Genomic DNA, 27675 nt, shown 5'->3' on the forward strand with positions numbered 1-27675 from the left:
TTAGTCCTGCTGGCCACATGAACCGGAAGCTGTATGCTGGCTTCCTCAGCCAGTAAAGCAAGATGAGCACCACAACCCCAGAGTCGTCCGCGACTGGACCTAACGGTCAGGGGTCCTTTTACCTTTATCCACATTTAACCCTAATTTGACTTATGGAACAGACAGAACCACCTTTTTGATAGGGGTGGGGGCAATGTTTCACATGAACACAGCAACTTGGGTCTCCCTTGTCAAAGCCCAACATTCTGTCCACCACGCTAATTAGCATATGAATGAAGAGAAAGTACTTGTCTAGACTAGTGACTTGGAAAGGCCATGCATTCTGTTGAAACAGGATGTCCCTATCGTGTGCCAAGAGGAATTTTCCAGTGAATGTGACACTGGTTAGACATGCTCTTTACATAGAAAATAACTCAGATAATGGTACGTTGTAGTGACTTGTTTAGTCTTCATTAGGAGAGACTTCATTCAGAGTTAATTTACTACAGCAGAACAGTGATTCGTGTTAATGAACTTTTCCTCAGTAGTATGAGGCAGACACTTTGGCACAACTGGTTTAAATAGTTTCAAGCTGGTTTTATTGTCATGGCTGTCTCCGAAGAAGCTGCCACAGGGAGTAAAGCAGAACCGCTGGGCAGGTGCTTCTGCTGCTCCCCCACTGAAACCTTGGGAGTTACAGTTTTGGGAACATTCTGAGACCCTAGTGTTGGAATATATTTTTTAGTGTTCCTACATTCAGCTAAGCATTTTTTAAACGTTAGGTGTGAATAACCAGACATTTCCCAGCATGGCGAGCTGTGCTTTTTGCTTTCCTAACTAGGGCACGGAAAGGAAGGTTGTATCTAGGGAGGCACCAATCCATCTAGTGTCGTTTTCATATGTGTTTATTCAGAAGTCTGCTCTGTTCATGAAATCAACACAAAAATCCAGAAACATCCATTTTCAAACACATTTGGGTATGTTTTTTGAGCCAAGAATTGCACCACTAAATTAAATGAAGTGTGAAATCTGAAGGATAACTGAGTTCTGGTCCAAAAGGTGAGTGTCAGGTCAGTTTGTATCAGAATTTGCAAAGAATGAGCACCTCAAATATCTATAATTGTGCCTCATGCCTTTTGATTGTAAGGACCACTCATTACATGTTTAGGTGTATTCCTAGGTAATTTTAAATGTTCTGTGTGAAACTGTAAAGTAATACTATGGCAAATCCATGTTGGTAAACACATGTGCCATCTGGGTATACTTGTCAAGAATCATGACTGGCCTCCAATCCTGCTGTATGCACAGCCAGCAGCAGAGTGAGCTGATACTTTCCCTCTTCTTAATGTGGTAACAGCCCCAGGAGATGATCCACATGGGAAAGTGGCAGGCTTGGTCGATAAGACTGGGCCATTGAAAAATCATACATCAAATGCATTCATTTTTAACAGTGCCTTTCATCTGCTGCCTTCACTGGCTGTTGTGGGAGATTTTCTGTAGTGAGGCGGCAGATCAGGATCTGAGTCTTAAAATATATTGTGTTGAATACACATTTAATAAATTCAGTGTTGACAGAGCTTATGAAAGCTTCAAAGCAAAAACTCTTTCTAAAAAAACCCACACATACACAACAGCTATTCAGTCTATAGCATTGTGAGAACTGTAGCTATGGATTTAAAGTAGTGGTGATTCATCACTGACAGCAAAGGAGATTTTTAAGCCAAGATGTCCAAAATGAATACTTCAGAGAGACATATTGTCTTGAAGAGAGATTAGTTCACAGCAGTGTGGCTTCTTCGGTGACTGTGTCACGGATTGACAGAGATAGACGATCTCTCTCCATAGAGCATGTGATAGCTAGTTCCCAGCGTTTCCTTGTGCTGGCTGGGGGGTGGGAGATGTGGTCCAAAACATCTGGAGGGCACAAGTTGAGGAAGGCTGCTTTAGAACTAGAACCCAGGACAGGGTTATGTTGGCAGGAACAGGCTTGGTTCTTAACCGTTAGGGCCGCCAGGGGCAGGTATACCCTCCTCCTCAAAATACACACTTTTAATTTATCCAGTAAAAGTGAAAATTCACCACTGGAGGAAAAGATGAGGTGCTGCTCTTGGGACCCAGTTGCAGCAAGGGCAATACTGTTCCTACACTGTGTGGCCCAGCCCTCATTGTCCCAGGTGCCAGAGAGCACACATACTCTGCACTCAGGGGAAGCTGTGAAATAAACAAGACTTTCATAGACCATCTGCTGACATAATGAGCATTTTGCTAGCTGCAATATATATTTCTTTCAAAGATTTATGCCTCTTGCTCTCTGAATGAACCCCAGAATGGCTTACAACAGGTTATGCCATTTAGTGCAAAGCGTATGCAACTGAACACAAAACTATTAGCTTAATCTCTGTGGTGCAACAACCACGGGAGATGCTGGGGGAATGTCATCTTAAAGGCCCCCTTCCCAGCTCTCTGGTGTTTCTACTGGAGCCGTCCTTTGTGGACCTAAGACAAGCCTGAGGAAAAGAGCCTCCCCCAAAGTGTAGATGCCACCATCTCTCAGGGGTGAGGTTTTTCCTTGCCTGGGCCAAACAGAGTGTGGTGCTTGGCTCCCTGTTTGCTGCTGAGGCAGCCAAGAGAGATGGCGGAGGAACATGATGTTAAAGCTCCTCTCCTCAGCTCTCTGATGTCCCTGCTGCTGCTGCTATATATATAGGCCTCCAGTTAATACGAGGCAGTTTAGATTCTTCTGATGGAAACCTCAGTAGTATAGCAAATAGAAAATAATAAAATAGACCACTAGATTCATTCTTCTGTGGGGAAGGGACAAAAATGCTGCAGGAAGAAACTGAACTTTTGCAAAACATGGAAGGATTATCTATTGATGGTTTTAATTCCTAGCCTCTAACAGATTATTTTTCCTCATTTAGTGCCTTCCTCCCAGCGCTCGGGGATAGAAACTTGTTTTTAAAAGACAGAGAGTCCTCTCCATGAGATTCCATGTTTGTGCGAGTACATGAAACACATGTATGATTTTACAGTGTAACTTGTTCTTCTGACTGGTCGTGCGTGAGTTGTCGTCAAATATTTACTGTGGTGTTCAGTGCCGACACTAGCTCTATGTGTGTGTTATTCATGTGAAGGTCAACTGTGTGTTCCCTGGGGAGCAAGGCCTACTCTGCATCTGCTTCCTAAAGTAACTGCACATTATGCACAAGGCAACAGTAACCCACAAGATGCTGCTGATGTATGGGGACTGTATGGATGGAATCAGGACTTCCAGGTGTGCAGGTGTCCTGATTACCCAGAGCCCCAACACATGCACAGGAACTTGCACATTGAGTTTTTCTTACAGAAAACCATGTGCATATGCTCCAAGAAAAAGTGCAGCTCACTTCTCAGTTAACACACAATTGTCTTACTACACAACTTTGAATTAGCAAATTCCATGGAACAAAGACCCAGGAATGTCAAGATTGTAATGCTGTGATTCCCAAGGTCCAATTTATAGATTATCAGATTGGTGCAGCCATTTCTCTGTGGTTTGATTCTGCACCACTCTGGTAGAATTCTGTGAGGAACCATGTGAGTGGATGAAGGGGAATGCTCCTTACTATGTCAAATGGATGTCATCGTCATCGCCGTGTCCCCACCCCCCAGTTCATTGTAGTGACAAGATAGGACGTTCATAACTACTTTTCATTACTTATTTGTGGTGTTGGCATCCATCTGTCCTGGGGGACAATGGAGGTGTGTGCCTTTGGGGGTGAAATCAACTGTTGGAAGGTTGCAGCGCCTGCTGTGGCTGTGAGACCAATATGGGAGAGACATGTTTTGTTGCAGGCGGGGCAGAGGAAGGCATCCAGTTGTGCTGCTGCAGATGCACCAGGGCGTTTCTTCTCTCTGTGCTCCTCCCAGCGGTCATTCCTCCTCTGCTCACTGCTATGGATGCACAATCTGACTGACTTATTTTGTGTAATACTACTAAAATCCACAAGACTGAGCAACATGAACTAAAGTTGTTTTAGTAGCGCCATTGTGGTATGTAACATAGAAGAAAGCTGTTGCTTTGTAAATCTCCCCAGTATACACCAGCCAAACTTGCCCGTGATCAGATGTACTGTTAGTAAGCTGCTACACTTTGCACCTACAGAAGCATAGGCAGCCTCATAGTCCTCTTGGCTGGTCTCTGTGGGAGCAGTGGTGGACCTGGAGGGCTTTTGGCCTGACCCAGCAAGGTTCTTCTTCTTCTGTTCTTCCATGCTCCATGGCTAAGGCACTGACGGCCACAAGCCTCTTTCTTCTTGGACAGGAAGCTGAACTGGAACGCTTGGAGAGAGAATTTGCCATTCAGTCACAAATCACGGAAGCTGCCCGGCGCCTAGCCAGCGACCCAAATGTCAGCAAGAAGCTGAAAAAGCAAAGGAAAACCTCATACCTGAATGCACTGAAGAAACTTCAGGAGATTGAAAATGCCATCAACGAGTACCGTATCAAATCTGGAAAGAAGCCAACACAAAGAGCCTCCTTGATCATAGATGGTAAACAGAACCCAAACTTCATGATACTCTGATCTTTCTTCCTGATGATCATTTGGGGGTGGGTGGGTTGCTCGGGAGAAAACAATGCTTCCCAAGGAACTGATGAGGTTTCTGGAAGGAGTATACAAATATTTCTTCCTAACCTCAACTTCCCATGAAACTTCAGCACTTTGATAGGTGAGTGCCGGGCAGACTGCTCTTCATGCCACACCTGGATCCTCAGCTTCCACATCTGAAGTTGTGTCTTCAGACCCTTTCACAGACAAATTTCAGTTAATGGATACTGTTAAGAAATGTGTGAGCAGGTTAAAAGGAAAGTGGTAAATGACATTGAAACGTAAGCAAGTATGCAGTGCTATGTACTTTGGGGCAGGGGCAAAGTCCCTACTTTACATCAGCCCTCTCCAGGCGTTCAGTCTGAATGCACAAGGGCTTAAAGTCGGGTAGGGGCAGTGGCATGCAAGCCCCCTCCATGCCCCCCATGCTGCATCACCTTCACTTCAAAGGCTTTCTAAGTGCATTTAGCTGAGCATGCTTAAGTACCATATTTGCACCTTTTTTGTTCAAATTACATCATAAAAATTAGGCTGTGCATTAGATTCACGTAAATACAGTGGTAATAAGTAATTGCATCCTTGCAATAAGTAATCCTGATGGGGCAGGATTCCAGATACGTCTTCTAAACTAAGTGTACTTCATTAAAAGCCCCCTTCAGATCTTCCTGCTCAACACAAGAAAATTGAGATGGAATGACCACACGTACCATACTAGGTGTGCATGCCTCTGTTTCTCCTTACTTTTAGTCTTCATGTGCTCAAGCTAAACACTGCTTTGAGGCTAAAGGGTTAAACAGTGGAAAAATTGGTGAAATAAATAAATAAAAGGGCTAATGTTGGGCAACAAACATTAGCTACAAACATGAGTCTGACCAAACTGCGGGAGGCAGTGGAAGACAGGAGTGCCTGGCGTGCTCTGGTCCAGGGGGTCACGAAGAGTCGGACACGACTAAACAACTAAACAACAAAAACAAAATGTTGGGCTCTAGCTGGTTCTTTCCAGAGAAGGGATTGCGGGGGGGGGGGGGTTGAAAAGGGCAAATTTCACATTAGTGATTATACTCAGGTCCTGTTATACAAATGCTCATTATATGAAAATTCACTTATCCAAACACGAGGAATTGGTACCAAAACCTCACTATATACACGTCAGATATAAACCTTGCTATATACACCCCTTAGAATAGAATCATAGAATCATAGAGCTGGAAGAGACCACAAGGGCCATCGAGTCCAACCCCCTGCCAAGCAGGAAACACCATCAGAGCACTCCTGACATATGGTTGTCAAGCCTCTGCTTAAAGACCTCCAAAGAAGGAGACTCCACCACACACCTTGGCAGCAAATTCCACTGTCAAACAGCTCTTACTGTCAGGAAGTTCTTCCTAATGTTGAGGTGGAATCTTTTTTCTTGTAGTTTGGAACCATTGCTCCGTGTCCTCTTCTCTGGAGCAGCAGAAAACAACCTTTCTCCCTCCTCTATGTGACATCCTTTTATATATTTGAACATGGCTATCATATCACCCCTTAACCTCCTCTTCTCCAGGCTAAACATGCCCAGCTCCCTTAGCCGTTCTTCATAAGGCATCGTTTCCAGGCCTTTGACCATTTTGGTTGCCCTCCTCTGGACACGTTCCAGTTTGTCAGTGTCCTTCTTGAACTGTGGTGCCCAGAACTGGACACAGTACTCCAGGTGAGGTCTGACCAGAGCAGAATACAGTGGCACTATTACTTCCCTTGATCTAGATGCAATACTCCTATTGATGCAGCCCAGAATTGCATTGGCTTTTTTAGCTGCCGCGTCACACTGTTGGCTCATGTCAAGTTTGTGGTCAACCAAGACTCCTAGATCCTTTTCACATGTACTGCTCTCAAGCCAGGTGTCACCCATCTTGTATTTGTGCCTCTCATTTTTTTTGCTCAAGTGCAATACTTTACATTTCTCCCTATTAAAATTCATCTTGTTTGTTTTGGCCCAGTTCCCTAATCTGTCAAGGTCGTTTTGAAGTGTGATCCTGTCCTCTGGGGTGTTAGCCACCCCTCCCAGTTTGGTGCCATCTGCAAATTTGATCAGGATGCCCTTGAGTCCATCATCCAAGTCGTTGATAAAGATGTTGAATAAGACCGGGCCCAAGACAGAACCCTGTGGCACCCCACTAGTCACTCTTCTCCAGGATGAAGAGGAACCATTGATGAGCACCCTTTGGGTTCGGTCAGTCAGCCAGTTACAAATCCACTGAGTGGTAGCATAGTCAAGACCGCATTTTACCAGCTTGTTTGCAAGAATATCATGGGGCACCTTGTCAAATGCCTTGCTGAAATCAAGGTAGGCTACATCCACTGCGTTCCCTTCATCTACCAGGCTTGTAATTCTGTCAAAAAACGAGATCAGGTTAGTCTGACACGACTTATTTTTCAGAAATCCATGCTGACTATTGGTGATCACAGTATTCCTTTCTAGGTGCTCACAAACTGTTTGCTTAATGATCTGCTCCAGAATCTTCCCTGGTATTGATGTCAGACTGACTGGGCGGTAATTATTGGGGTCCTCTCTTTTCCCCTTTTTGAAAACAGGGACAACATTTGCCCTCCTCCAGTCTGCCGGGACTTCGCCTGTTCTCCAGGAATTCTCAAAGATGACTGCCAGTGGTTCTGAGATCACATCTGCCAGTTCTTTTAATACTCTTGGATGCAGTTCATCTGGCCCTGGAGACTTGAATACATCTAAACTAGCCAAGTATTCTTGTACTATCTCCTTAGTTATTCTGGGCTGTGTTTCCTTTGCTGAATCATTTGCTCCAAATTCTTCAGGTCGGGCATAGTTTTCTTTATCGGAGAAGACTGAGGCAAAGAAGGCATTGAGGAGTTCAGCCCTTTCTGTGTCCCCTGTTTGCATTTCACCATCTTCTCCTCTGAGTGACCCCACTGTTTCTTTGTTCTTCCTTTTGCTACGACCATACCCATAAAAGCCTTTTTTGTTGCTTTTAACCTCTCTAGCAAGCCTGAGTTCATTCTGTGCTTTAGCTTTTCAGAATGAAAGTACTCTTGCGCAGTACTGTAAACAAATAAGCAGCTGTAGAGAAGCCTTACTTTTTTGTACTTTGCTGTCCACACCAGAAACCATGGTGGGAAGGAGGGAGAGAGAACAGACAAATAAGAGAGCGTTTTTTCCCTTCCTTGTTTGCCTTCTGCCAGGTTTCAGGGGGTTTTCTCATCATTTTAGGGTCAAAATTCTGTGGTTCAGAACGCATTAGAAAATTTCCCATAGGGATCAAAGGAAATCAAAACTCATGATGTAAACACATTTTGTTCAGGTAGCGGGACCTGCATGTATTTAGAATGATCATAATGCCTTTATATCAGTCACTGGTGCAATCACACTTGGGATACTGTGTACCGTTTGTATCCCATCTTAAAAAGGATATAATAGAGCTGGAAAAGGTGTATAACAAGGAACCCAAAATTTCCCTTATGAAGACACACAACAGCAATTGGGACTTCTTAGCTAGGAAACAGCTGAATTCTGAAGTCATGAACAGCAGGAAAGTGGAGAGACAGCAAAATGTCTCCCTTACTCATAATGCTAGATTAACTCAGAATCACACAGAAAAATGGAAGGACAGTCCACTTAGGACAAAATAAATGCAAGGAATTAAAACATGGAATCAGCTGCTACAAGATGTGGCAATGGTCACTTTCTGTAGCTTCTAAATGGGTATTTAAAGGGGCAGATTCAGGGAAGATATGCTTCTTAAGGGCTGCATAGCAACAAAAGGGAACATTTCAAGGGCAGTATTCCTCTGAATATCAGTTGCTGCCAAACATGCAAGAGCTGATCCTTACCTGCTCTGCGTGTGAGGTCCATGGAAGCATATTAATGGGGAAAGCATGCTGGATTAGCAGAGCTGTTCTTAAGGCCTGACATGAGTGGATTACTGCTGTGGAAATCATGCTGGGCTTCACCACACCATGGAGTGACACAGTAACCTCCGTATGTGTTTTCACCTGACAGATGGAAATATTGCCAGTGAGGACAGTTCACTCTCGGACGCTCTCGTTCTGGAGGACGGTATGTACAGCATTCATTGCAATATATTGTATTTTATGCCTCTGCTGAAAAAAAGAAGCTTGTGTTGTGTCAAAGGAGTTGGGGCAGAATCCTGTCAAAGCTCAACACTTCTCATTGGTTTTAGTGGGAGAAGTTTAAAGTACATCTATCTCTGCCTTAACATCAATGGGACTTAAATGTACCTGGCTTTGGCTGGATCATCGCCTAAGGCTGTAAGAACTCATTTTTGCAACTGTAGTAAGACTTCCAGGACTCTCTCCTGTCTATAGAATCTCCCTGGAGAATCCTGTACCATATGTTTTTCTCTGAGTCTACCTCACTGAAAATTGTTTTTGTTTAAAGTAACATTTCCAAGATAGTTTGGGATGATTTTATTTCGAGCAGTCACTACCCAAATATCCAAATAACCTTTTTCAACTGAAAAGTAGGCACAATTTCCTGCAACCAAAAGTTCAAGCAGACGCCACATCCCTTGTAGAATGATATCATACTGTCACTTGTAGGTATTTTGCTGCACTGAAAAACATACCCATCATCATCATCATTTTTAATTTGTATACCGTCTTTCTATCTTACAATACTCAAGGTGGTTTACAAGCTGAAGAAACAAAAAATGTACATCTTATAACAATCTAATGCAATACAAAATGTGATAATAAAACAACTTTAAAACAGGCAACCTACATCAAAAAAGTAACATTCAACAATCATTAGAATAGTATTAAATAATAATAATAACATATAAAAGTTAAACAGAAATCCACTCAACAGTTACAATAAATAATTTCTAAACTATAATTCATAAAACAATGGCAAGCCACGATACATAAAGTAATACAATACAAATTGAGAAGCCGAGACCAGAGGGTAGGGCAAGGCTTGCCTGACGAAGGCTCTCCCTCTGAACTGCAGGCTTTCAGCACTTCCTGAGGAGAAGAGAGGTGGGAGGTGGGCCAGCTTCAGTCTCAGAAGATGTTCCAAGTAAATGATCTGTCAAAGCCAGCTACGTCAACCTTCTGCTAGGGAATCTGCCCATGTGCTGTTCAGTAAAGATCACTTGGGTGCTGGATCCAGGGTTTTATGGGTAATACAAAATGGTGGTGTAGAGTATGGGGACGAACACTTCCCATCTAGCAAGGCTGAAGACATCAGCAGCAAGAAGCAGGGTGTTCACTGCAACTGACCCAAAGCTTTGGCAGAACCTCCCAGGGTAGATCGGAATTAACTCTTCCCTCATTGTTTCTCAAAAGAATTGCAAAACTCTTTTATTCTGACTGGCATTTGGAGATTGGTGATATGAAGAGCTGTCTTGAACTCATGTATTACTTGACTGTTGAATTTGCTGTGGTGTTTTACTGTTTTCTAGGCTTACATTTAATTGTGGTTTTAAATTGCTCTGTTGTATTTTTTATATAAGCTGCTTTGAGCACAGTAAAGTAGTATGGCATCTGTATTTTAGTTACGCATAGGATTTATACACATATACCTAAAAAAAGGCCTTAAAATGAACATATATTCTACCTCTTTACACCTGTATCAATCTTTTTAATTGTAAGCTCCTTGAGGCATGGGCCTCTCATCTTCCAAAAGGCCATGCAAAAAGTATTTAAACAAAATAGTGTTCCTGTCCTTTAGTTTTCCTCTTTTTCCCCATTTCAGAAGACACTCAGGTTACCAGCACGATATCTCCTTTACAGTCCCCTCACAAAGGACTCCCTCCCCGTCCCCCGTTGCATAATAGACCAGCTCCTCCGCAGTCCCTGGAGGGACTCAGGCAGGTGCACTATCAGAAGAAGGACTATGACAAGTCCCCCCTCAAGCCCAAGATGTGGAGCGAGTCATCCTTGGATGAACCCTATGAGAAGGTCAAGAAGCGCTCTTCACACAGCCATTCCAGGTTAGTCATAATGGAGAAAGACATTTCCTTATCATGCAGCAACCATTTATAAAGGGGGGACGGACGACCAAGGCTTTGTAAGCAAATTTCAAGGATGTGCAGTGGGATACTTAGACTCATAGAACTGCAGAGTTGGAAGGGACCCCACATTCCCAGAAGTTTCTTCAGCAGGCCCAAAAGCCAAAGAGGTTAGCCACTGCAAAGTAGTACAGTCGTACCCTGGAAGTCGAACGTAATCCGTTCCGGAAGTCCATTCGACTTCCAAACTGTTCAGAAACCAAAGCATGGCTTCAATCTGAAGCTCCCATCCAGGTATTCAGTCGGAAGCTGCTGAAGCCACTGAAGCACCGCTGGATGTTCAGCTTCCAAAAATAGTTTGCAAACCGGAACAGTCACTTCAGGATTTGCATCGTTTGGGAACCAAAACATTCGAGAACAAAGCTGTTGGAAAACAAAGGTACAACTAAGGTAATAAACTGCAGCTTGCTTCTTCAGCTGTGGAAGTAGCTCTGATGAAGACATCTGAGGAAACAGCACCTCAATGCAAAACATAATTGATTTGGCTAATGCCTCTGCATCTCCATGATGGAAGGTGCTTAATTCAAGGTGCTCATGCTAATGTTTAAAGCCATAAACAACCCCAGGCCCCAGATATCCGAAAGACTTGCCTACAGGTCCTCTTGGGTATTTACATTGGTGGAGGGGCCATCTTGTGGTGGCCCAAGAGAGGCCCTTCCCTATGGCAGCCCCTAAGCTAGAGCTTTCCAAACTGTGTGCCCAGGCCTGGAAAAGGGTTAGTTTAACCTCCGGTTTGCTAGTAAAACTGAATTGCTGTGCTGTGAGATGATGCATGTTTCCAAAGTGTGTCAGCAACATGAAAAGTTTGGAAAGCTCTGCCCTAAGCTATGGAGTCCTCTTATTGCAGAGGTAAGTCTGGCATCTTCATTTTGCAACTTTACCCTGGCTTTTGACACTTGAGGTGTGCATTTTTAGGACCCACCTTATTTCTGTGATTGCAAGTTGTTTTAAACTGTTTTTAATGCTGTGCTTTAATTGTTCTAAGCCACCATGGGAGCTTAAGGTGAAGGGCAGGTAAATTAATAATAATAATAATGGCCACCACTCCCAAATAGCAAAACAAAAATATCACTCACTGAATACATATTTACAGCTGCTTAGGCAACACAATGCAGCAGCAACAGCAGCAGCAATAGTCTGGTAGCCTCCAGGTGTTGTGGGATGACAACACCTGTCATCCCTGCTGATTGGCCAGGCTGGCTGAAGCCTATGGGAGCTGGAGCCCCACAACATCTATAGGGCACCAGGAGGGAGAAGTCGGTCCAAGGGGCAACTGTTGCAATAAGAAGTTGAGCAATGGGATCCTCTCTGTGTCTTCCAGCACTTCCTGTGCTTTATTTGGCACATTATTTGTGCTTTAGCTTATTGTTGTTAAAAAAGGAGCAATGCAGAGTAATTTAGCAGAAAGTTAGTGTAGTAATGTCTAAAAGCATGAACAGTGAGCCCAGAATTCCCTTGAGTGAATTGCACTTTTGCCAGCCTCTAGGGACGCAGGTGGCGCTGTGGGTTAAAGCCTCAGCGCCTAGGACTTGCCGATCGAAAGGTCGGCGGTTCGAATCCCTGCGGCGGGGTGCGCTCCCGCTGCTCGGTCCCAGCGCCTGCCAACCTAGCAGTTCGAAAGCACCTCCGGGTGCAAGTAGATAAATAGGGACCGCTTACCAGCGGGAAGGTAAACGGCGTTTCCGTGTGCGGCTCTGGCTCGCCAGAGCAGCGATGTCACGCTGGCCACGTGACCCGGAAGTGTCTCCGGACAGCGCTGGCCCCTGGCCTCTTAAGTGAGATGGGCGCACAACCCCAGAGTCTGTCAAGACTGGCCCGTACGGGCAGGGGTACCTTTACCTTTACCTTTAGATGACATCAGGCAACCCCCTCTCTCTCATCTCACTCCCCAGCTGTAAGAAGAGTCACATTGGGCTGCTGAAATAGGACCTGTCAAGTCTGCTAGACTTAAGAAATGAGAATTGTCGTCGTACCCAAAAATGCTTATGGTTTTCTCCTATGCCCATGTAATAAAGTATACAAGCTGCCCTGATCACTGTGTTTCCTTTTGTGTGCAGCAGTCACAAGCGGCTTCCCAGCACTGGGAGTTGTGCAGAGGGTGGAGGGAGCAACTCCCTACAAAACAGCCCCATTCGGAATCTGCCCCATTGGAACTCCCAGTCCAGCATGCCAACAACACCAGATCTACGGGTACGCAGTCCACATTATGTGCATTCCACTAGGTAAGTTCTCCCAGCCCGATAGGTCCTCAGCTTCTCTTCTCCCACCCCCTACCAAATGTTAAATATGGAGCCTGGAATTCCTAAAGCCTGCTTAAATTTTATCAGGGTGCTCAAGAGTTGCTCTGAATTGGATTGTGCTCCCAGTCCTCAGTTCTGTTTCAGCTAAAACAAAGATTCTGATATTTTGGGGAGGTATAGGAGCCTTTTAGCTAAATCAAGTTTGAAAAATAGATTAAAATTATGTTCTTGAAATCCCTTCACATCCCAAAAAGTTGCATACAGTATGTCTTCAACTTGCATTCATTTAATTTGTGCACATTCAACTTTACATGCATAGCAATAAAGAAATAAAGAGGGAAATGACTTTAGCAATCCCATCCGCCATTGAAGCCAATGTTTTGATTATAAGCGGTTTTGGCTTTTATATATATATATATATATATATATATATATATATATATATATATATAGTTTTTCAGTTTAAAATTTTACAATCAATTATCCAACAACCAACATAAAAACAAGATTCCAAAGAATCTCCTGAACTTCCCTCCTCCCCTTTGTGAGTCCTTTCGTTAACCATTTCCTCCTACATCTTTTATAATAATCGAAACCTTTTTCATTAAACTACAAGTGTTATTCCAATCCTACTGATGATTTTAGCTGTTTCCAATGGTTTTTAAGATAAATTATGTATTTTCCCCATTCCTTATTTAAATTTTGGTCTTTCTGATTCTTTCGGTCATTTTTGCTATTTCGGTAATTTTGGCTTTAGGCATGATTCCCGGAATGTATCCCCCACATAAGTTGAACAGCTGTTTTACCTGGGTACAGGTGCTATATATGTGTTCAGTTGGAACTGGCAGTGGCCAAAGGTCAAAAAGAAATGTACCACATAGCAGGAAAGTGTTACCACAGTTGTTTTCACATGATGCCATTTCGCAAGTTCTAGAAAACATTTGGTCATGGAATCCAGCTAAACAATGTTGGAAGCAATGTGATTATTTGCTTACAAAAACAAGGAAGCAGTATCTGGATGGATGGTTTTGTGTATTTATTAGGCAATATCACATCTGCACTCAGCTATGATGCTTCTTGGGTGACCTTGGGCCTGTCAGTATCTCTTATAGAATGTACAAGGGAAGCATATGAGTGAGATATAAATGTAATACATAAATAAAATGTTATTAGGTAGGATTTTGATGGGTGTTCAGCATCAGATGCTTCAGGGCCTGTGGAATGGCAGGGCTAAAGGAAACTTTATCCACTCATTAAATTTAGGTGGATGTGTTATTTTCCCTCTCCAAATGGGAGAATTCATAGAAATAGATGAGTTTTAAATTTATTGGCGCTTCCCATTTTGTCCAATATGGAGCTTTCACATCTCTCCACCTTAGGGACTTACACTAACGGTTTCTCATTGGGAATTTGACTCATTCCCCTCCCCCCAAGTAAAGGATGTGAAACCTCTACTTCAGAAGAGGAAGAAGTGCAAAAGATTCCCTGCCGTCACCATGTGTAACATCACCTGTTAGCCTGGACTTCCAGAGGTGTCATTATTGGCTGGCTGTGATGCTTAATGCAGGCTTTCGCATACTTCCTGTATTCTGAATTCTGCCAGCTGATGGTGACCAGTGGCATCTTTACATTGTCAGGCCTAGGACTCCACTGTATTTTCTTCAGATATTATGCAAACAAACTACAGAGTTAACCATGACAATGTCTTTTTGTAAGCAAACTCTGCTATGGTGAACAGACCCCAAATTTGTTGTTAGATACAATTACAAAGAATAATTGATTTCAGAGATCCCACCTTCGTTCTGCAGCTAAAAGGCTGGAGTCCCTATAGCACAGGGTCAGGCAGCCTTTAATTGTTCTCTTTCTGTTAGCCTTCCTTTGCCACCACAAGTGTACTCATTCCACACCACAACTGTAGGCAAAACTACTGGAGCAGTTTATAATTACAACCTTTTTTCTGTGCTTGCAGGTCTGTGGACATCAGCCCTACTAGGTTACATAGTTTAGCACAGCACTTTAGACACAGAAGCTCCAGCTTAGAGTCCCAAGGGAAGCTCGTTGGGTCAGAAAACGAGACGGGGAGCCCCGATTTCTACACCCCTCGGACTCGCAGCAGCAATGGCTCTGACCCAATGGACGACTGCTCCTCCTGCACCAGCCATTCCAGCTCTGAGCACTACTACCCTGCTCAGATGAATGCCAACTATTCCACCCTGGCTGAGGATTCCCCCTCCAAAGCCCGGGAACGGCAGAGGCAGAGACACAAGTCGGCAGGGAACCTGGTCTCCTCCAATTCAGGAAGCATGCCCAACCTGGCTGCCAGGAACGGGACTGGCCACCACGGATTCTATCTGCACAGCCAGAGCCAGCCGTCCTCCCAGTACAGGATCAAGGAGTACCCTCTCTACATCGAAGGGAGCTCCACGCCGGTGGTTGTGCGCAGCCTGGAAAATGACCAGGAGGGACACTACAGCGTGAAGGCACAGTTTAAAACATCTAACTCCTACACGGCGGGGGGAATGTTTAAAGAGAACTGGCATGGGGAGGAAGCGGACTCCGTCAGGCTGACCCCCTCCCGTTCTCAGATCATCAGGACTCCGTCTTTGGGCAGAGAGGGTCACGAGAAGGGGTCGGGAAGGACAATGGTGTCAGATGAGCTGAGGCTGTGGTACCACCGGACCACAGCTTCCCACAAAGACCACAGCCGCTTGTCGCACACTAGCTCCACTTCATCGGATAGCAGCTCCCAGTACAGCACCTCCTCTCAAAGCACCTTCGTGGCGCACAGCAGGGTAACAAGGATGCCTCAGATGTGCAAAGCAACGTCAGGTGAGGAAGATGATTTGCACCCATATACAAGAGTCATTCCTGGGGGTTCCACATGTACAACATAACCAAACCACCCCCACATCTCACTGCTCTGGTGGTGTGGCCTTCTGAGCAGCCCTAGGTCTGCATCCATCGCAATCAAATGACTCCTAACACAAAGACGCAGCCAAATTACTCACAATCAGGGGAGGGTATTCGTGGGTCTCTGCATGAGTCACTGTATTGAGCTTGTTGCTTTCTAAGCAGGAGCTAAACTTCAGTAGCACAGGCAGAAACACCGGGACTCTCCTGAGGATGGGTAATTCTTGCGCTCTGAGACTCTAAACTTTTCAACTGCAGGTGTAAAGTGTGTCATCAGTTGTAATTCAGGAGAAAAAGCATGACCCCAGCAAGCAATCAGCAATTTGGTAAACACTGGCACAGTTATACAATATGTGCTTTTCACTATCGGTGAATGCCGGTAGGGGGAGGAAGGGGCATGTTAGGTCAAAGGTTTTAGCAATAAAGGTAGAAGTTCTGTTTGTTGTTCGCTTGTCATGTGAAGCAGGGTGAATCAACAGAACAATAAATTCTTCCTGAAGGAGCATCTCCACTCCCATTGTTCTGCCCAGACACTGAAGTCCAGCTCCAAGGGCCTTCTGGTGGTTCCCTCACTGCGAGGAGCCAAGTTACAGCCTGGTTAGGCAGAGGGCCTACTCGGTGGTGGCACCCGCACTGTGGAATGCCCTCCCACCAGATGCCAAAGAGAAAAACAACTACCAGACTTTTAGAAGACATCTGAAGGCAGCCCTGTTTAGGGAAGCTTTTAATGTTTGACAGACGATTGTATTTTAATATTTTGTTGGAAGCTGCCCAGAGTGGCTGGGGAAACCCGGCCAGATGGGCGGGGTATATATATATTATTATTACTATTACTATTACTATTACTATTACTATTACTATTACTATTACTATTAGTTTCCACTCTTCAAATGAGTTCATAAACAATGAAATCCTGGCACCACACAACTTTTTAAAAATCAGCAACAAGGATGGCTTTTCTCCCAGTACAAGCAAAATCATGAAGAATGTTTGTTTATATAATATTAGGATTTACATCCACATTAGCTGTACTTGTAAAAGGCCACTTGTGTAGCTTTTATTTCTAGAATTGTTATTACTCAACAGGGCAAATTAAAAGTTAGAAGGGAGGCAAGGTAATTCCCCAAATTATTCAGAAGTTCTTTCCATGTTTTTACCAACTCACTCCAACCTTTATACAATTTGGCAATCAAAATAAATCAGGAATTGAAACATTGGCCGGAATATAAGACTTACCTGCAAATAAGCCGCACCTTTAAAATCCAAGGCTTATTTTCGGGTGTGGCTCACCTCCCAGCTCTACTGCCCTGAACGGGGGGGGGGGGGGGGAGCCGGCATTCTCCCCAATCTGGCACCGGGAGAGGCTTGGGAGACGCGAGCGGCTTGTCCCGTAATTGGGGGGTGGCGGCTTATATTTGGGCCAATATGGTACTTTCACAAGACTTGTTCACCAAGGACATCACCAAGTTATTTAATCTCTTGGTGAAATGGATAAAGTGTTAAAGTATTTTCAGAAATAAAATGTAAATGTTTTCCTTCTTTAATTAACTTAAGGCAGCTAAAATATGAAGTGTATGTTAAGAGTTTGCCCTGAAGGTACTGCTTTGGAAAACGTATTGTCTCTCAAGGTTCTGCAGTTGTTACTAACATTGCCAGCTGTGACCCTCCAGTGTCCAGTGGGGTCCAGTGGCTGGTGCTCCATGGAGCTGAGTTGCAATGGAGCAAGACAGCTGGCCCCCAGCAGCAGAAGCAGAAGCAGCAATGTCAAACTCCTGTTGACATTTGAGATGGTCTCTCATCTGCCTGAGGTTGAAGGAAGACAAGGGATGCTGTCAGTCCTTGTAGTCACACACAGATAACTCCATGCAGACCTCCCTTTGAAACTGCATGATGGGTGGGGGCTGGGGGGAGAGTGAAAAGGAGAGGCTGGATATGTTGTGGTAAGCCGTGGCATGGGCAGCTGTGCTGAAGAAATAATTAACTTGCACTTATGATTTTATACCAAATAATATGCCATGTTTCATCTCCGTTCCACGAGTTACTACTGTACAGACATAACAGCATCATTGCATTCCAGTCCCCCTAACTGTGTGTGTGTGTATCTATATCTATCTATCTCCATTTCTTTCCAGCTGCCTTACCGCACAGTCAGAGGAGTTCCACACCATCTAGTGAGCTTGCGGCTACACCACCCAGCAGCCCACATCACATCCTGGCCTGGCAGACAGGGTGAGTATGGGCACAGATGGGCACTCTGTGGCAATGCATTCCGTTTCTGACCCATCTTCCCTAGATGCTAGTCAAGCCACACATACAGCACAACCAGACGCGTATCTACTCAGAAGTAAGTTCAATGGGACGTGCTCCCAGGTGAACATGCCTAGGATTGGAGCTCTAGTGCAGGTCATTTGTTCTATGTTCTACCCTGCTTGTCTTTATTACCCGTGCCGATGTCTTCATTTAATTGTAAAAGGGGAGGGGTGAGTCAACAAAAAGCTCCCAGTCAAATTCCCATGGTCTGGACCTGTTTCCACAAGTTTCATTTTGTAGAAATCCACAGTGTGTGCACATTCAAATTCAATCAAACACAGTGGAATTTAGCTTTTTGTTTTAAATGAAAGGCAATATTTGAGGCAGCTGGCGAAGGGCATTCCAGAAACACCATTGCAAATGCCCTCCTGGACCCCCTGCACTCTATACATGTCTGATGTTCCAAAGTGCTATTTCGGAGTTAGGTTAGCTGGCCATTTCCCACTGGACAGAACTTCTCTCTCCTGCTTCTCAGGAACAAAACCAATAGATAATATCCAATGTGGCAGAACACCGAACTTGGATGAGGGTTTGAAGCCCTGCTCAGCCAAGCCCATCACAAGACGACGCTAAGCTGATCACCATCTCTTAGCCCAACCTGCCTCACAGAGTTATGATAAGGGCAAAATGGGATAAGGTGCATGTATGACACTCTGAAGCAAGGGGAGCCAACTCTGCGCCCCTCCAGATATTTGTTGAACTACAACTCCCAACAACAACAATCCTGATTATTGTTTATGTTGGCTGGGGCTGATGGGAGTTGTGAGTCCAACATCTGGAGGGCGCCATGTTGGCAAGCCACGCTCTATAGCCTTTTCAGACATTTTTAAGTGTGAGAGTTTAAACTACAGCAGTTTGTGCACCAGCCCCAATCCTCCTCCAACCTTTCATGCGTTGACCACAAAGACCTTCCAACCACATTCAGGTCCGTTAGAATCTCTGCAAACCATAAAGGACAGGAGGGGCAGACATTTGGCAGAGCAGCAGCACTCCTTCCTCCTACAGTTGGAGCCCTCCCACAGTCTCTTGGATACCTGAACTCTGCAAAAGATTCTTAGCCAAAGGGCAGGATACAAATGCAGCAGACTAAATGCTTGTTGGAAGTCGCCCAGAGTGGCTGGGGCAGCCCAGTTGGAGCGGCATATAAGATTAATATTACAGTGGTACCTTGGTTTACGAACTTAATCCATTCCGGAAGTCTGTTCTTAAACCAAAGTGTTCTTAAACCAAGGTGTGCTTTCCCATAGCGGTGGGAACTCAATTTACAAATGGAACACACTCAACAGGAAGAGAAACATGTTCTGCTTCCAAGGCAAAGTTCACAAACCAAAACACCTGCTTCCAGGTTTGCAGCGTTCTTAATCCAAGTTGTTCATAAACTAAGCTGTTCTTAAACCAAGTATTATTATTATATTCTTGCATAAATTTTGTCTCTCAAATGTTCCACTACCAAAAATAGTCCATAGTTGGTGGGGTGCCTAAAAGTATGAGCTGTGTTTCAAATGCTGTGTTTAAAAGTATGGTCTGTGGTTCAAATGCTGGCTTTGAGCAGGATCAGTGGCTCCGCTTCATTGTTGCACGGGAAGCAATAGGGGGAGAATAAGGCTGTCATGATTCCCGAGAGTCTGCGTGAAGTGCTGTGAAAAGATGGGATCTGCTTTATAAATGCTGGGTATTGTTAGTACTTAAAGAAAACAAGTCAAGCACCAACTTGCATACCCAGATACATTAAAACATGGTAAGAACTGTGTGCTTTCTAGAGACAAGCTCCTTTTGTCACTGTGGGAATTGTGTTGCCTTGCCCAGCAAAAAAACCCCCAATATTTTGTTTTCTTTTTCCACGCCCCTTCCCTGTTGGAGCCCTCCCACAGTCTCTTGGATACCTGAACTCTGCAAAAGATTCTTAGCCAAAGGGCAGGATACAAATGCAGCAGACTAAATGCTTGTTGGAAGCTGCCCAGAGTGGCTGGGCCAGCCCAGTTTTTTTTGGGGGGGGGCATATCAACAAATCAAAGTGCTTAAAATTCTCCTTAGCGTTCTCCCTGTGTTACTAACTTCTTTTTGTCTTCAAAGATGATTCACCAACCTGTTTCTGGCTGGATTAATAAGCTCTTAACAAGTGTTTTGTGTCACTGTTTTTCTTTAACATCTCCTCTTTCCTCTTTCTCTTTTGCCTATCCTCTGCTCAGAGACGCTACAGACAACTCACCCACTATGGATGAGTCTCAGTCTCCAACTCAACAGAGTACTGATGAATAGAGGTATAGTGAGGGGATGTTTTCTATATTGGACTCCCCCACCCCCTCCCTCCATGCCGCTGCCCCTCCACCTTTTGTTCCCCTGTGGATTTTGTCTTCTTTCAAAAGCACCCTGTTCTAGAGTTTTATGGGAATGTGAATTCATTACTGGCTAGTTATTTGCATCCATTAGACCCAATATATGAGATATGCGGGTGGGGGATGCAGGTGGTGCTGTGGGTAAAACCTCAGTGCCTAGGACTTGCCGATCGTATGGTCGGCGGTTTGAATCCCCGCGGCGGGGTGAGCTCCCATCGTTCGGTCCCAGCTCCTGCCCACCTAGCAGTTCGAAAGCACTCTTAAGTGCAAGTAGATAAATAGGTACCGCTTTATAGCGGGAAGGTAAACGGCGTTTCCGTGTGCTGTGCTGGTGCTGGCTTGCCAGCTGCAGCTTCGTCACGCTGGCCACGTGACCCGGAAGTGTCTTCGGTTGGCGCCGGCTCACAGCCTCTAGAGCGAGATGAGCACACAACCCTAGAGTCGGACACGACTGGCCCGTACGGGCAGGGGTACCTTTACCTTTATGAGATATGCATGATTCCAAGTTGCAGATAGGTGCTGTCTTTAAATGAGAGAGTCTTTTATGTCTGCATTTACTGTGTTGGGGGGGAGAATCTGCCCAACCACCTGGAAACAATTTTTGTCACAGGCAAGGAGAGGTTTGTAAACCAACAGTGCCATTTTTCAATTAATAACCCCGAAATATGACCCGCTACAGGTGGTGTTAAACAAGGTTTCATGTCATTATTATTATTATTATTATTATTATTATTATTATTATTATTATTATTTTAAAACTGTCTTAGAAAAGGCACCATTAAGTACTTTCTAGAAGCATACAGCTGCCAAGTTAACTGATTATTGACCATAGGACTTCATTCTGTTAAGTTTCCATTAGGTTAACCAACAAAGTCTTATCTGAAGCAGCCTTTGCCAACTTGTTGCCCTCCAGATGTTTTGGACTTTAACTCTCACCAGCCTTAGGCAGCATATGTGCCAGGACACCAGGCTGCTGAATTCGGATCTAAATACTTCTTGTGATGGATTACTAAATGCAATTTTTATGCACCTTGTTGGGGGTGGGAAATTGCAAGCAGGGAAGTAAAATGCAGAAAAATACAGATTCTAACAGTTAGACCCACGCTTAATTAAATGTGTGTATAACCACTAGTGACGAAAAAAGTCCCCCTGTACAGTCACAAGTATTTATTTATATTTGCTAACTTAAAGTAACATCTCCCCGGGATAAATCACATGCAGTTGCTGTTGTTTGGTGTCAGATTTGCCACCAGTAATGAGAAAAATTAAAAAATTGTCCAGTAGCACCTTAGAGACCAACTAAGTTTGAACAATTTTTTAAATTTGTTTCGACTGCGTCAGATCAACACTACCTGAACCAGTAATGAGGTTACCCTAGGTGTGTCATTTCCCCCCTCACATTGACAGTGTACCCTTCCAAGCAGACTGATACATGGAAATTTATTAGGTGAAACCTTTTCCCAGCATGGAGTGCAGGTGAGAGCAGCTTCAGTAGGTCAGGCTGTTGTTTAAAGCCTAGATTTCTTCTTGGGACAGTGGGAGGGAGGAGTCTAATCTCATGAGCTGGGGAATAGTGCACAAGAGGGGGCCAAACCGTAACGCAGTTACAAGACACTGCTTTATGCATGCTCCCGTCTCTGAATGCTTGTGTGCCAACTTGCATGTATCTGTCCACTCCTGTTCCTTCCTTCCTTCATCTGGGCATGCCCTTCCCTTCAAATAGATAAGATGTTTGCTCCGTGATTGGCCAAGTTCCCATTCCTCTGATAGTTACTATTGCTCTGGGCCAATGATGTACTTTAACTTTCAAAAACACACAAATCAAATAGGGTTTGCTATGTAAGCAGTGTGGCAAAATTGATGTGCTGGTGCATGGTTAGCTTTAGACGCCAATAGCTTTAGACTCAGGATTACCCTGAGAAAGATTTCACAGGAGGCTGGGTGGGGAACCTTGTTCAGGCCAAGGGCCACATTCCTTTCTGGGAGGCCTTTCAAGGGTCCGGTGGTGGTGTGCAGGGCCAGAAGCAAAAGTGAGTGGTGCAGCATGTGACTCTTGCTTTTGTGCAGAAGAAGTCAGAGGTTTCTATATTTCTTGGTCAGACCACACCTGGAACACTGTGTCCAGCTCTGGGCACCGCAGTTTAAGAAGGATGTTGAGAAGCTGGAACATGTGCAGAGGAGAGCAACCCAGATGATCAGGGTCTGGAAACCAAGACTGATGATGAGTGGTTGAGGGAGCTGGGTGTGTTTAGCCTAGAAAAGAGGAGACTGAAGATGATTGCCATCTTCAAATATCTCAAGGGCTGTCACATGGAGGAAGCTTGCTCTCTCCTCCTGCAGGGGCTAGTACCTGAAAGTATGGCTTCAAGTTGCAAAAAAGGAGATTCATACTAACCATCAGGATGAACGTCCTGACAGTAAGAGCTCTCCTTCCTTGGAGGTTCTTCCGCAAAGGGTGGGTGACATCTGTCATGGATGCTTTAGCGGAGACATTCTTGCATTGCAGGAGTTTGGAATAGATGACCCTTGTGGTCCCTTCCAACTCTACGATTCTGTAATTGTATGGTTCTGTGTCCTCTGTCCAAGCAACCTAGTTTCAACACATGCATACACCTCTCTCTCTCTCTCTCTCTCTCCCCTCCATCCAGACAATCAAGAGGCATAATCAAGAGACATTCCAGCTGGGGAAGAGTTCTGATGGCCTCATTTGGCCCCCAGCCCTTAGGTTTCCCCACTCATCTTATAGCAGCAATGCACATGAAAGTTACCAAGAGTGTGTTTTCTCCACTTCTTCAACCTTCATTGCTCTAGTCTCTGAGGTTGTAGTTCTACTGCCTCTCCCCAATTTGCTAATTTGAGTTTCTGTCCCTTCTCTCTACAGGAGCTGCAGTGATAGCTGTTACTTGGATTCTCCCCTCTATCCAGAACTAGCTGATGTCCAGTGGTACGGACAGGAGAAAGCCAAGCCTGGAACTCTCGTGTGAATCCCCTTGACCTCAGCTGTTCAAACGCATCAATGCCATTCTGAAAAATCACCTCACTGCCTCTCATTTGCCTTACACTGGCGCCTGATACCAGCTTCAAGTCAAAGCACTTTTTGCATAAGGCAACTGAAGATGATATTAGAAAAATAGATCCATCCCCAACCAGTAGCGGAAAACTAATTCCTTCACTCCTGGTTACTTCAAACTGCCATGTGCCTCACAGAGATCACCCCAGAGCAGAGGGCAAATTTACAAATAACTTGGATGTAAAGAACACCACAGGCAGTCAATTCAAACCATTCAAGGTTGCATAAGCCTCTTTCTTTGATATGTACAACTGTTCTAACATATGTGATTTGAACTCTATAAAGTCAAAGTACTAGTTAACGCTAATGTGACAGCTATCATGAAATACCCTTTTCATTGCAGAAAAAGACTGTAGGGAATGGAGAATGATCCTATCATTTCAGAGTGAGCCAGAATACTGTACTGCAACTGTTCTGTGCTGCCAAAGATTTCAGTAGCTGTTTTATGATGCATTTAAAAGTATCCCTTTTTTTCAGAAACCGTAACGCTACTATTCTGTAACTTGCCTTCCATCTTGATGCTCTAAGCACCACTCTACTATGATGATACGCACCCCACACAACCTGGGCAGATATCATCTGAGGAAACTCTGAAAAGATGAACAAGGGCAAAGAATTGCTTCTTTTTAACGTTCCTGTGGTTAGTTGCAAGTAAAACAACCAATAAATTTTTCAGAGGATTTCTATGATCAGTTGTGAAGTAAAATGCCAAAAAACGTTGTTATGTTTAAAATCAATTTGCCTAGAAAATGTCTCACATCACGGAAAAGCACACCATGTAAGCTTGACAGCAAAATACAGTAATACTTGTGCGGGGAAGGGCTTATTGACTGGCCAGGGAAGTGAACTATGCTTCAAAAAGGAGTGCTTGGCAGTTTTTATTTGTTTACAAGCAGTTTAGGTTGTTTTCCTAAGATGAATCATGAAGAGCTTACAAAACCTTTTGACACGAAGTATGGTTGTCTGCCAATACCAAAAGAGAGGAAACTACAAGTTTACATGTACACTTGAGCAATGCTTTTTTATACACTTCTAGAAAGCCATCATACTTCACAAGGCCTCAGTACTTTTATAATGAACTAATGCACAAATTTCTAGGTCCTGGTCAACTGCTAGTTTGCTGGAGGACCACCATGGAAAAGGAATGGCCAGGAAGAAGCAAGGATCATAACAACCCTCCCAAGCCCATAGACCACCTCCCAAGCCCCAATGCCACTGGTATTTTGCCCCTGGGTGGACAACAGTGAGGACCAGAATACCCTTTTCTGGTGCCACCAGTTGCTCAACCCCTGATCTCAACAGATATGGGAGCAGGCACACCAGGTCTTCACTATGGTGTGATGCTGTTGTTGTGCCACCCAACGGCCAAGTGTCTTGCCCCCCTTCCCCAAATGTTATGTTTGTGTGCATGCAGCTGACAAACTGAAGAGAGGCTCTAAAAAAAAAAAGAAGAAAAGCCCTAAAGGCCAATTTTGTTGAAGAAAAAAAAGAAAGATTCCACAAACACCAGGAACACAAGAAACCTAAATTCTCCCAAATGGAACAAAAGAACTACTGCTCTTCCAAGAAGGAATGGTAGAAGATTTTGCACCATTAAGTAGGGCTGGGCAATATCTGATATATCATCAGCTCTATCACAAAATAAGGATGGAGCTATGAAGAGGCAATGGCTGGCTTCATGGTTTTTCTTGAATTGTGATATTTGCATAGCGTGCACACAGACACACACATGATTTGTGATATATTGCCAGGTCAAAAATTATGAAGCCAGTTTCAAAATATGGACTTTGAGCCAGTTTTGGACGATATATCACCCAGCCCTACTGTTAAGACTCAGTAAGGGTCTGTCTAAAAGCAGAGAAAGAACAAGCTAAAATCACAAGCAAGAGTGAGATCACTGAAGCAAATAGCACAAGAACAGGTTGTCTTATTTCTATTTCATTTTCATCAAGAAGGCATTATGTAAACATCCACATCTTAAGCCCTTATGTCCATATGCCATTGTGATGAACAGAACAAATGACATTTCATTTGAAGCAATAATAATAATAATCTTTCAATAATAATAAATTTTATTTATATCCCGCCCTCCCCAGCCGAAGCCGGGCTCAGGGCGGCTAACACTAAAACTACAGTCCGTCACCAAGTTAGGCTTAAGTAACACTGAAGTCAGTGGAATCCAAGCACCTTAACAATTACAGTTTTGCAGCCAATGTTGCTTTTAAACATCTCATCTTAAAATAAGATTGGAAAATGTATTGATTTAGTCTCTCTTAAAAATGAAGTATCAGCAAAATAATAAACTATGACAATAACATGCAACTTAAATGGCGTTGTCTTAACGTTTTACCAAGGAAATTCTCCAAAGTTAATGCGTCTTCTCTCCTACACGCTGCCCCTCTCTGTGTGTGTGTCTGTGTGTTCCCTCTGTGTGTTCCCTCTGCTAGCAACATCCAGCATATGGCTTCACAAACCAAGACAACCAACTAGACGCATCCTTCTCAACTTAAGTACCGTATTTTCCCGTGTATAAGACTAGGTTTTTCCCCTAAAAAATAAAGTCAAATATTAGGGGGCATCTTATACACAGATACATCCCCCCCCGCCACCATTTTCTTAAATCTGAGTCCCCAAAAATACATGGAGGCATCTTATAGACGGAAAAATACGGTATGCGTAGTATATGGACTTAAACTGGTTTAACATTCATTCCCTCACTGTGGAGAACTATAGTTCTCAGCATATGAAAGGACTGCTAACAGAATTTGCAGCCCCTTCATTAAATTACACTTCCTGTAAATTCTTTAGCAGAAGCCATGACAGGTAAAACTGGTAGATTACTGATTAAACTCACCTTCCAGGCTCCATCTAAACAACTTGATTTGTTTTAATTTGTACCTGAAAAGTGAATCGGAATGCTTGCCAAAATCACCTTAGTAAACATACCAACAGTAATGGAAATCACAGTCACCCAATCTAGCTAAAAAGTTATTTGTGACTAGTTTGCTTCACTGCTTCAATGGTCACACCTGAAACCAGATGGACTGGGGCTCCTGATGGACCAATAGTTCCCATCTGTTACATCCTAATGAGAACTGGCATGTTATTTTGCAGCAATACTGGCAGCCCTGAGTCAATAGAGAATGGGCTCAAATTTTCAGAAGCAGAGTAACACTCTCAAGGGGGGTGGGAGGAAGGCCATGTTGAGTAGGGGAGAACAGGGTGTGTTTCATTTTTGTTTTTTTAGTCAAGGCACTTGTGAGCCAGTCTGGTAGTAAAGACAGAAATTAAGTAAAACAGGTTTTACTGTTTAACTCAATTCAGTTATACAAAACTGTACATAAAGTGTTAATCGGGAGATTAACATGTTTTGAGTATGATATGAGGGGGTAAACCATAGCTATTGTATACAAGCACTTGACTACCCCCACTAATAACCCCCTTGAATTTTGCTTTTGTATCCATGAAAAGGTCCCTCATCCAATATTGCATTTTGTCCGTATGTACAAACCACCACCCTGGCAGGGTTTATTTTTAAAATAATATTATATGCAGTTGAGTGTTGGAAATGTTGGGAAGGGGGCGAGGAGGTCCAGTTTGTTTTGTTTTGTTTTCCCACCCCAGTATTAGTTTTAGTTTTGGACATAGCAAACCCCAATCAGGTGCTATCAGATGACCAGTTACTGCTTAGTTAACTAGATGTAAAGTTTTACATATATATAAATATATATATATTAATGTCAATAGTTTTATTACAAGTTGAGCAAAATGGACTCTAGTTTAAAATAAGGGGGAAATTAGAACTCTTCTGAAATGGACTGTAGAGCATGTAAAATGATTTTACTGAAACCTGTGCAACGGTAATCAAGGGGAAGGAAAAAAATGTTATGTTGTAGAAAAGTTTGCAGAATTTTTTTTTTAAAAATCTGCTTTTAATTTATTCTTTTTCTATTAAGAATTTGTATAGTTACCTTTACATTTTGCAAAAACAGTGTTGTCAACACTTCCTTATTAAAGCATTTTCAAGATGAAATTTGGTGTCCGTAATTTTTTCTGCAGTATCCAAGGTGACTTTATGAGCAGTCTCTTAATTTAGTAGTGCCCACTCCTAGTTGTGCAGATTTGGCTCAGTGCACACAACACATTAAACAATAGTTTAAAGCGTTTCTGTGAATGAGCAGTGAGTTGTTCCAGTCCT

The 27675-nt window shown here is 43.7% G+C and overlaps 1 protein-coding gene across 8 annotated transcripts in view; it reads left to right on the plus strand.

The window, feature by feature from the left end:
• Positions 1-27510, plus strand: part of FRMD4A (FERM domain containing 4A) — a 434151-nt gene extending 406641 nt beyond the window's left edge. For 7 of the 8 annotated variants that reach the window (XM_079993568.1, XM_079993569.1, XM_079993570.1 and 4 more), the window contains 7 exons: positions 4283-4511; positions 8580-8636; positions 10296-10533; positions 12669-12833; positions 14821-15680; positions 17894-17990; positions 23289-27510. In XM_079993568.1, the coding sequence (XP_079849694.1) occupies positions 4283-4511; positions 8580-8636; positions 10296-10533; positions 12669-12833; positions 14821-15680; positions 17894-17990; positions 23289-23391 (1749 nt within the window). In that variant the 3' untranslated portion in view covers positions 23392-27510. Of the gene's footprint in view, positions 1-4282; positions 4512-8579; positions 8637-10295; positions 10534-12668; positions 12834-14820; positions 15681-17893; positions 17991-20260; positions 20333-23288 lie in introns of all 8 variants that reach the window. The other variant, XM_079993565.1, reaches the window with a different exon arrangement.
• Positions 27511-27675: the final 165 nt, after the last annotated feature.

Source organism: Podarcis cretensis (genome assembly GCF_951804945.1).
Source record: "Podarcis cretensis genome assembly, chromosome: 10".
NCBI lineage: Eukaryota > Metazoa > Chordata > Lepidosauria > Squamata > Lacertidae > Podarcis > Podarcis cretensis.